Source organism: Hydra viridissima, unplaced genomic scaffold (genome assembly GCF_058129835.1).
Source record: "Hydra viridissima isolate aposymbiotic clone 2 unplaced genomic scaffold, HvirCarnegie_v1 scaffold_5, whole genome shotgun sequence".
NCBI classification, from domain to species: Eukaryota; Metazoa; Cnidaria; class Hydrozoa; order Anthoathecata; family Hydridae; genus Hydra; species Hydra viridissima.
The window spans coordinates 12,952,763-12,962,848 of NW_028324304.1; the positions used below are offsets into that span (position 1 = coordinate 12,952,763).

The window sequence follows — 10,086 nt, forward strand, 5'->3', positions numbered from 1 at the left end:
CCATATATACTGTATATATGTAGTATGTAAAACATTAAAATTAAAAATATCTGAACAACTTTCAGAGTGACACTGTATTACCTATAAATAACTTCAAACATAATGATTTTTTTTCAGCTTTTTTTATTTTTCAGTTTTCAAAATATTCTCATTTTAAATGTCCTTCATCTCTAATACCATTTAGCTTACATTTGAATTTTATTATGAATTCTTCTAAGTATATTAACCACACCCCTTAGTTGTACTTTTATTATTTTCATATATTTGCAGAATAGAAATATATTTTTGCTAAAGATAATTTAAAAGCTACACCAAAAAAAAGAAATTTGAAAAAAACTCTTTACTTGGTCTGGTGATAAACCTGTTTTGTTTCCAAAGTCTTTGAAAATATCAGCAAACATCTTATTTACTGAAAAAAAAGCAATAAGAAGAAAATAATATTGCAAACCTGATAAATTAGGTTAGTAAATAGAGTACTGCATGGTGCTTACAAATATATGTGCTTGTGTGTGTGTGTGTGTGTGTGTGTGTGTGTGTGTGTGTGTGTGTGTGTGTGTGTGTGTGTGTGTGTATGTATGTGTGTGTGTGTGTGTGTATGTGTGTGTGTGTGTGTGTGTGTATGTGTGTGTGTGTGTGTATGTGTGTGTGTGTGCATGTGTGTGTGCACATATACACATAACTTTTTACAAACATAATAAAATCTGAAACATTAATGCTTAATACTAAAGTGACACGCATACTACACACACATACTAGTGTAATTTTGCCAACCTATAATCCTTGTGATTATGAAGTATCATGTAATTGAAAAGAGGAAAATTTGTTTTCCTTTTAGAAACTAAATGATTGCATAGCACATTTTCATTTACATGAGCAAGTAATATTGCAATAATCGCTTTATCACTAAAGCCATAGATATTGTTGTAACAGCTGTTGTTGCTTCAGCAAACGTGTTGTATTTTTTCAATTTTTTAGTTTTACGCATTTATTTTTCAAAATGTTTAGCAAATAAAACCAACATCAACAACTATAGAGGAAATTAGACTCAATACTCCTTAACTTTTATGTATTAAGGGATATAGATATAAATGCCTACACCATAATTTATGTTGGCATTATTTTAAGTGAGGAATACAATTTTTTAAGTATGTTTGACGTCAATGAGCTTTAAAAAAAAAAGAAAATTATGTGTTTGAATAAAAATTGAATTATTGTAAATGATATGTTAGTAATATTGAAAATGCTGAACGTGAGAACGGTGCATTTTTGAGGAAGACATCCGGATTATTTTTTTCTGTCTAATGCGCTTCCGTAAAATTAGATAAATAAACTAAACTTATTTTCCTGTAGTCAACAGACGGAATATCCAAGGTAAAATTTGCAAAAACGACGAAAAGTGAATTAAATACTATGCTAACGAACGCCACTCTAAATAGTAAGGGCTACTCAACAATTTATTTTTCAATAAAATTTGAAAATGAAATTTAAAAAAGATTTAATATTTGAAACTAAGATCCATCATCAAAGTTAAGCTTGATAATATCCACCTGAATAGACTGAGTTACATAGGAGCAACATTTCTTAAAGTCTGATATGTTATATTGGGTTAGATATAAATTGTGATATTACATTTAATATTTTTACAATTAATATTTTTAACATTATCACTGTTATAATTCTTAATACAAAAGAGAAATGGAATACTTTAAAGTTACAACTATCAAGATACAAATAAATAGATTCAAAGCTTCACTTACAAAACTTATTTGAGCGTTGTTTTTTTTAAGGAAATTTTCCAGATTAAAAATACTAATTCGCTTACAGCTGCGAACTGAGACCGCGTGTATAAACAACATATATACAGACTTTAGAAAACTTGAAGTTAATGTCGATTAAAAAATAGGCATTTTTTATTTAATAGTCATTTTTAAATCAACTTTAAACTTCAAACTCTCTAAATTAAATATTAAAAATGAATTGGCATTGAGAGATTAGCACAAGCAGTTGAAAGAAGTAGATTTTGCGATACTTAAAACCATCAGCGTTTGGTTTTTCCGTTAATAACGAATAATAACGAATAATACGAATAAAGTATAAACTTTTATATCAACCTTAAAATAAATTGAATTTTCGAAAGTTTATTTTTATGCGTTTAAAAAAGAAAACGTTTAATGGGGTGGACAGGTTCATATTCACACATAATTTATTTTGAAAAGTAAGTTTAACGAATTTAATTGAATAGCAATTCTGCGCAATGCCATAATGGGTCGAAATAAAATAACGTAAAGTCTTGCATATATTGTCATAATTTTTTTTTGGAATCTTATAACATTTTGTATCTAAATATATAAATTGTTTTTAATTCGATTTATTTCAAATGACTAATATAAAAGTTTGCATCTTATTCATTATTATGCTTTAATAAGGAAAAAATAAAACGCCGACGCGTTTCTTTAGGAATGGTGCATCAAACAGCAGTAATTAAACATTTGCAAGTTTATTGCTACAAGTTTCTTACTAAAAATACGTGCCTTTTTTTTGCATTCAATAAATTACTATTGTATTAATAGTTGTAAATTGTTCGCTGCTATTTGTGTTGTCTTGCAATAATATTGTATCAGTCCATTTTAGTTGAATGTATTGTTGAACAGATTTGTTTTGATGAGTGAAGTACTTGATAGATTTTTTTACGTTTACAGGAAATATTAAGAAATAGAAAGGAAATGTTAAAGTTGTTAAGCAACGTTCATAATAATAGTAAAATCATACCTTTTAGTTCAGGGTAATTATTTGGTAATAATAGTAAAATCACACCTTTTAGTTCAGGGTAATTATTTTAGTCTTTTTACAGCATGAAAATAATTCAGTTAAAAATTAATTTGAAAAATGAAACTAATTTTCAATTAATTCTTTTAATAAGTTACATTTTTACACACAAACAAACACACTCATGCACGCACGCACAATGGTTAAATTCTATCATTTCTCACAAGATATCATCATCTGGAGTTCTCTTACAGGATTGTTAAATTTTTTTTATTAACAACTTTCAGCATGAATTAGTTTTATGAATGAGCATGAAGTGTGGTAATCATCGGGTTGATTTTCCCAATTAATCACTATTATGCACCTTATTTGTAATCAAAATCATCCATCCAAAAGTTTATATCGCTTTCATAGCAATGCTTATTGATTCATCATAAACTTTTGAAAAACATTACCTAAAAATTTTTCTACATCCGATAAATTTTCCATAATACCTATTTGTTGATGCTAAAACTTTAGAACTAAAACATCCATGAGCTTCCGATTAAATGTCTTAAACTTGCGTTAACTGCCGTCATTAGTGATGACGTTATTGCAATGTATAAAGTTACAGGTTCCTTTTTTATGTCGATTATTACAGAAAGAGTAGCAACTTTTCTCGCAGCTTTTTCGATATAAAAGTCTCGTTAAAAGGTATTAAACTTAAGGAAAGTAAGAAAAATTTTTAATTTTTTTTCAGTTACTTTTTATTTTAATCTGAGGTAGTTAAATATAAAAAAAAGTATTTCAAAGAATCTCTTATAGGTTCTTACAGATGATGTTTTAGAATTCTCCTTATCCGGAAAGTAAATTTGTCCGACTTAAAAAACTTCGGGCTGAAAACGAATGCTTAATACCGTTCATAGTTATTTGCACTTTGTGCAATTATGTTTAAAACTATAACGAAAAAGAAACCATCTTTTACAGTTCTGCTTGACAAAGGCTAATAGGCGTTCAAAGTTTCGAAGACCTGTGCGGATGCTATTTCTGGTTGTTAATTATTTATCATCATTCTTTTTTTTCTTTTTGTTTTTTTAATCTTAAAAGTACATAGGAAAATTTTTTTAGCATCCCAAATTAATTAAGGTGCCGAGTGACACAGAATTAATTGAGGTGCCGAGTGACACAGAATAGGAAACATTATTAGATAAAATAAATAAATGACCGAAAAATTAAGTTTATGTTAATATTTTTATTCTATATTTGTAAGTAGACTTAGTTATTCTAAAAAATTAAATATCATTTTAATCAAAATTTCAGAATAAAACCTAGCGGTCCAATAGATAATGAGCACCAAGCCAAATGGCCACGTTGACACCACCAGATTTTTGAGTGATCTTCAAAAGAAAACAAACAATTCTTCGTTACATTTTAAGTGCAGCGTCTTATTTAATGATATATAAAGTGCAGTATCTTATCAAAATATTAATGTTTAATAATGTCTAGCTTCTTGATATTCGATTGACGTTGTAAGTGGGTGGGATAAAATTCCATAACGACAACAATGAAGCAAACGTGATCTGTTCTTTAACATTAAATCCCTATTACCTCTGGAAATATAGTAAATTTTTTACATATACGTGTAAGAATGATAATGTTGACTTCAAATGAATAATGCGAATGCATTATAACTGAATTGGAGCATTTCATAAAGGTTATTTTTTACATAAACTCCATTGAATATTGCAACATAACCAGTAACGCGCTTTATTAAATTGAGCTAGTCAATTTTTCCATAGGTGTAAATTCAGAAAAAATCATCACTCGCTGTAACTTTGTTGATATCATCTTAGTTTACTATTTTAGATATTGTAAAATATAATTGTTCGTCAACTAATAGATTTTGATCTAATTTACAATTATAAATATCTAGAAATGGTTTGAAAGACAGCATTATTTAAAATTTGTCTCGTTTCTGCTCTACACATCACCGACGATTCTTCCAACGTCAACGTTCAGCAGATAATATTAAAGTATGCGTATATTATACGTTCTTTTTCTTTTAAAAAAAACCGTCTTTTTTTTTTCTTTTTATTTTTATTAATGACTGGTCAATTATATAAATGGTTTTTTATTGCTCATTCATTTAACATTATTTGGGTAGTTTTTATTTATTAACTAACTTTTTAGTAGTTTAAATGAATGCTCTTTATTTTAATACTGATTTATTTTTGTTATTTATTCAGTTCCGTTTTATTGGTTATTTATATAACAGATTTGTATTGGTAACTAGCAAAAAAGCATTTCATTTTAACTCCTAAAAATTAATAAACTTATTGTTTAAACTATTAGTGGTACTTAAGTCTTAAACTTGCTATAAATGGTATGCATTACACTTCATGATTACCAAGACTAGCTACAAATTCTATGTGCGCTTGTTGATTTCTTCACAATCAAATTCCATTCCACTAGCTCAACTCATTAAAACCTGTAAAAATTATATCGAAATGTGTGCATAACCTTTTTTAAAACAACTTAAATACAAAAAAACGGAAGAAAAAAAATGTGAATAACGTTAACATGGATCATTTCCTTGAACTTGAAAATGATGCATTTGCTTCTTTTATAAGTTTATATTTTCTTTAATAAGTTTGGTATAAATTTTGCTTTTTTTGCTTTTTTAATGGTTTTGTGGTGTCACAAAAAAAATTGTCTCCGTAAAGATAAACTTTTTTTGAATTAAAAATTAAATTGTCATCAAAATGAACTGGTCATGCAAATTACTGTATGCTAAAATAGTTTTAGTCTAAACCAACATCTGTATCAACGATGTGCTTATCTTATGAATTTATCAAGATCAAGGGGACCGATTGACGTATGCAATTTAAATATGAGCAAAACCGAAATGACTAAGATACGACCAAACAGTATTTGAACGACTAAACATTACTTACCATTTTCTCCTTTTCATTTTTACATACCTAAGAAGTATTAGTTTTTTTTAAATCTTGCAAATCAGGTTTTTATTTAAAAAATCAGGTTTTTATTTAAAAAAGCAAATAGTTAACAATAGTTGAGTAAAAGTTGTTAAAGTAAAATTATGAGATTCTTAGAATTTTAGAATAACATTTCAAAAATGGCTTTAAAAAAAATTTTTATTAGACACTTTTCCTAAATTTTTTTTTTTTTTTTTTTTTTTTTAAGTCTTCCTGAAAGCTTATGTTAATTCTACGAAGTGCTAATAAAATTTCCTCATCATTTTACTATCTTCTCAATTTTAATACCAAACAAGAAACTACTTTTTATATGAGTTCTTTTTTTTAACTTTAAACAAATTTAATGAAAAACTTTCATAAAAAGTTTTCTCGTGTCCACATCCATCAAGATTATTATTATTATTATCTTTTTATTATTATTATTATTATTATTATTATTATTATTATTTTTATTATTATTATTATTATTATTATTATTTTTATTATTATTATTTTTATTATTATTATTATTACTATTATTATTATTATTATTTTTGTTATTATTATTATTATTATTATTATTATTATTATTACTATTATTTTTATTATTATTATTATTTTTATTATTTTTATTATTATTATTATTTTGTTGTTATTATTATTATTATTATTATTATTATTATTACTATTATTATTATTATTATTATTATTACTATTATCAATATTATTATTGTTATTATCATTATTATTACTACTACTGGTATTGATATTATTATTTTAACAATTTTTCTTGTTTTTGTTACTTTTGTTTTTATTTGCTACAAACAAATAAACAATATCGCTGTAAATCATGGATAAAAACTTTGTTAACATATCTGTAATTTGTATAAAACATAAAAAACTTTAATCTGTATGAAAGTTTTTCATAGTAAAATAAGGTTTATACCCAGTGTCGTGCTGAGGGCCCCCAATTCAATATAAAATACTAAATTTTATTGAAATAAATTAGTGTTTTATAGTGTGGGGTCCAAAGCAAACTAATTGAAGGGGGAGGGCTTTTTTTGGAGGGAGGGGATAAGTGGGCTCCCCTGTCGACTAGAGAGATGCATACCACATATAAAGTTAAATTATGAATATGATATGCATAGGCCTAATCTTTAGTATTAAACAAATTTTTAAAAATAGTTTCATAACAGCTTTTTATATGAACAAAGTTTACTGCAACACCACCACTACCACCTCAACCACCGCCACCAAGAACAATAACAGTTACAGTAGCTGTATTAGTAATAACTGTTGTTGTGTGTTTAAAGAAAGCTTTAAAGCGTAACCTTAAAGTTGAATTAAATGATGTCAGTATAAACAATATAATTCATCTTTGTATTAGGTTACGTTTTAAAATTTTTTAAAACATACTACAGAATTCAACACAAGACTCAAATGTAAATGCTTTTCTTTATAAACGAATGAGTGCTTATAATACTCGAGTTTTATACAAAATTTACACTTAGAACTTTTTTTTTTAACTATAATAACTCTGTGTTCGACACGTAGCTTTTTTCTGCAACTGTTTCTCAGTTAAGCGTTAGCGAAGCACCCACGCAAGAGTACGTCTTTTTTTGACCTTAGTTTAAATACATACAAATGAACGCGTGGGTGGGATTTGGAAATATGAATGCTAGTATTTTAATTTTACAAAAGGTGTTTTATTCATTTTTCTTTTAATTAAATTGTTTTTGTGTGTGTAATGAAATATTGAACCTTGATTAAGTATTTATCGACGCTTTATACTTAAAGCGTAAGGAAGTCTGATAACTAGTGAGAAAATTCAGTAATTGAAGATAACTCGATAAAATATATGCTTGGTAAAGAGGAGGTGATATAAATAGTCCTCGAAGCCTTTTTGGAGGTTTAAATTTTTGTTGGATAAAAAAAGTTGTTCGAAAAGTGTTGTTGTCGAATGGTGTCGACATTCGTTGAAACGTTTCTAGCAAACGTTGAATTATTCATTTGAAGAGAAAGTTTTCTTCTAACGCAGGTATGTAAACAAACATACTAACCATAACCGTGTTTCACCGCAAATCTGTTAAATATACTTAAAAGGGTTTTTGAATTGTTTGCGAGAAGGGCGGGTAGGTTTTTTGCACAATCATATAGTTTATGTTATGTGCACGCGTGTCTATATACGTAATGCGTATAATTATTTTTATAAGCATACTTTTCCCACTAAAATTCCTAAATTATAAAGAACATAACTTTAGATGTTAATAGCAGATCTAAATAGTTATAAATTCTTAAAGTTTTTTCAATTTTAACTTTATCGCATTTTTCATTGATAATTTATAAAATAATTAGTATAATTAGATAATTTAGTTATGTTAAATATGATGTCATCGTATAGTCAAATGAAAGCTCGCGCGATTTGATAGTTATAAACATCTATATTTAGGTATATTACGAGCTCAACCTCGTTCTCCCCCATACAATAGCACATCTCAGTCCATTAACTAACTAATGCGATTAAGACTTTTTTGCATATTTATTTTACAGCTTCCGATAGTCTAATAACTTCTAAATAAAACAATTTACAAAATGTTAATTTGCCAGCCTTAACGCAGTTCAAAAATTTCTCTTGTAAATCATCGCTAGTTAAAAACAACCCTCAACGTGTTGCGTGCCAGGCCTATTTATCAAAAAATAAAGTAATTGGAATAAAGTTTTTAAATAAATAATTTCTCTCTTAGCTCTGGAAGTCAGCCAGATTAAGGTAAGCCATATTTTTAACAAATGATTTAAATACCTACAAACTTTGCCTAACTATTCTTAAGAAAAGTGGCAATTTCAACTCTCCTTTAACAATAAAAATTATCTAAGGAGGTTGGGTTGACCGGAGAAGGTTGGGTTTACCGGAAAAGATTTATTAGCAAAATATTCGTTAACGGGGAAAATACTATATAGCTATGTATGCAAGAGATCCTCGAACTAAAAGCAAGGAAGAATGATATACTAAAAAATGTCATTCTAATCGGTTTGCTGACTTTTCATTACCAACTTAGATTCTCTAAGTATTCATTATGATAATATAAACATATATGCTTAAATACTAGAGTAATCGGTCGGAAACTGCAATATTGGTTATATTAGTTTCACCAAAAACAAATCATAGCGAAATGAAAACCTCTAGACCAAACTCGTAAACAACTGACAACTGAACATAGGTTATATTTGAATTGCCTTACTTTGTTCGTATAACTTGTCGAAGAATTAAACGTTGATCAAAGAAAGGGAAAATATCAACCTCTTGTTTATATGTTTTGATTTTGTTGTAGGAAAAACGTTTGCTAAATAAGGTACTTGTGCTATAGCAGCCCATAATTTAACAGCTAAATAGTTTGACAAATAAATTTTTTTAGTAATTATCATAATATAATTTGATCAGTAATACATATAATGCCTAGTACCAAACAGTATAATGAGTACCAAACAGTATAGTGAACTGTTTAACAATATAGTCTACTTATATAGTTTCTCTCCTTTTTTTTTTGTTTTAATGTGTGATTGAAATATAAAATAAAAGTTATTCAATAAAATACGCAAGTTTACAATTACAAGATTTTTATAAATATACTCAGATAAAATATATTATAATGTAATATACTGAAGCAATCTATAGTATTTTAGATTTGTTTTAGAAAAAATTGCTGAAATTATAAAAATATCAAAATGGGTCGCAGTTTTTACAATTGTTGTGGAACAGATCCTTCAAATAACAATGAACGTAAAAATACTTCACGTGAGAAAGGAAAAAAACAAGACACAAAGTCATCATCAAATTCTCAGTCCTATTCAAAGGAGCCAGACAACACCAAGTTAAACCCCAAATTGAATATGATCAATCCTTACACTATAAAGCTTTTAACAGATATTGGTGAGTTAAAGTCTTATCAACATAACACTATAGAGAATGAAAAGCTACAACAAGACTTAAAAGTTCATGCTGATATATTAGCACGTCTTGAAAATCCAATGGCTTTCCAATAAAAGAATAATGGAATGCCTAAAGATTTCTTGTGGTGTAATTACGACTAAACTGTTCTACAAGGTCTTTGTATTGCACACATCAGAGTTAGCCAGAATTAAAAAAGAGTAAAGTGTAAAAAAAAAAAAAAAAAAAAAGACAAATTAAATTGCTGTCACCCAAATTGACAATGTGTGCAGAAGTTTTGCAGCAACATGTTGTTTGTTTAAGGAGATAGCTTAAGCTAACAACTGCCATAGTATATCAAAATGCAAAGCATAATAAAAATTTAATGCTTTTATATTCAGAAACTTAAGATATTTCAAAAATGTTGTTTGAAAAAATTAA

General features: G+C 27.2%; 2 protein-coding genes across 10 annotated transcripts in view; one reads left to right on the forward strand and one right to left on the reverse strand.

Moving 5' to 3' along the window:
- The window catches only part of LOC145189184 (membrane-bound glycerophospholipid O-acyltransferase 2-like), a 24,437-nt gene extending 20,214 nt beyond the window's left edge, over positions 1-4,223 (reverse strand). The window contains exons 1-2 of one of the 4 annotated variants that reach the window (XM_090087085.1): positions 4,074-4,223; positions 345-409 (exon numbers count right to left, since the gene is read on the reverse strand). In XM_090087085.1, the coding sequence (XP_089943211.1) occupies positions 345-401 (57 nt within the window). In that variant the 5' untranslated portion in view covers positions 402-409; positions 4,074-4,223. Of the gene's footprint in view, positions 1-344; positions 479-771; positions 1,287-1,757; positions 1,917-4,073 lie in introns of those variants that run through there. The other 3 variants (XM_090087087.1, XM_090087086.1, XR_016452413.1) reach the window with 3 other exon arrangements.
- LOC145189197 (uncharacterized) overlaps positions 1-9,907 on the forward strand; it is a 14,283-nt gene extending 4,376 nt beyond the window's left edge. Inside the window, exons 1-3 of one of the 6 annotated variants that reach the window (XM_090087094.1) lie at positions 1,419-1,435; positions 4,679-4,778; positions 9,413-9,907. In XM_090087094.1, coding sequence (XP_089943220.1) covers positions 9,444-9,761 — 318 coding nt within the window. In that variant the 5' untranslated portion in view covers positions 1,419-1,435; positions 4,679-4,778; positions 9,413-9,443 and the 3' untranslated portion in view covers positions 9,762-9,907. Of the gene's footprint in view, positions 1-1,418; positions 1,436-3,397; positions 3,478-4,338; positions 4,460-4,678; positions 4,779-7,537; positions 7,759-8,464; positions 8,488-9,412 lie in introns of those variants that run through there. The other 5 variants (XM_090087092.1, XM_090087091.1, XM_080065784.2 and 2 more) reach the window with 5 other exon arrangements.
- The last annotated feature ends 179 nt before the right edge of the window (positions 9,908-10,086 follow it).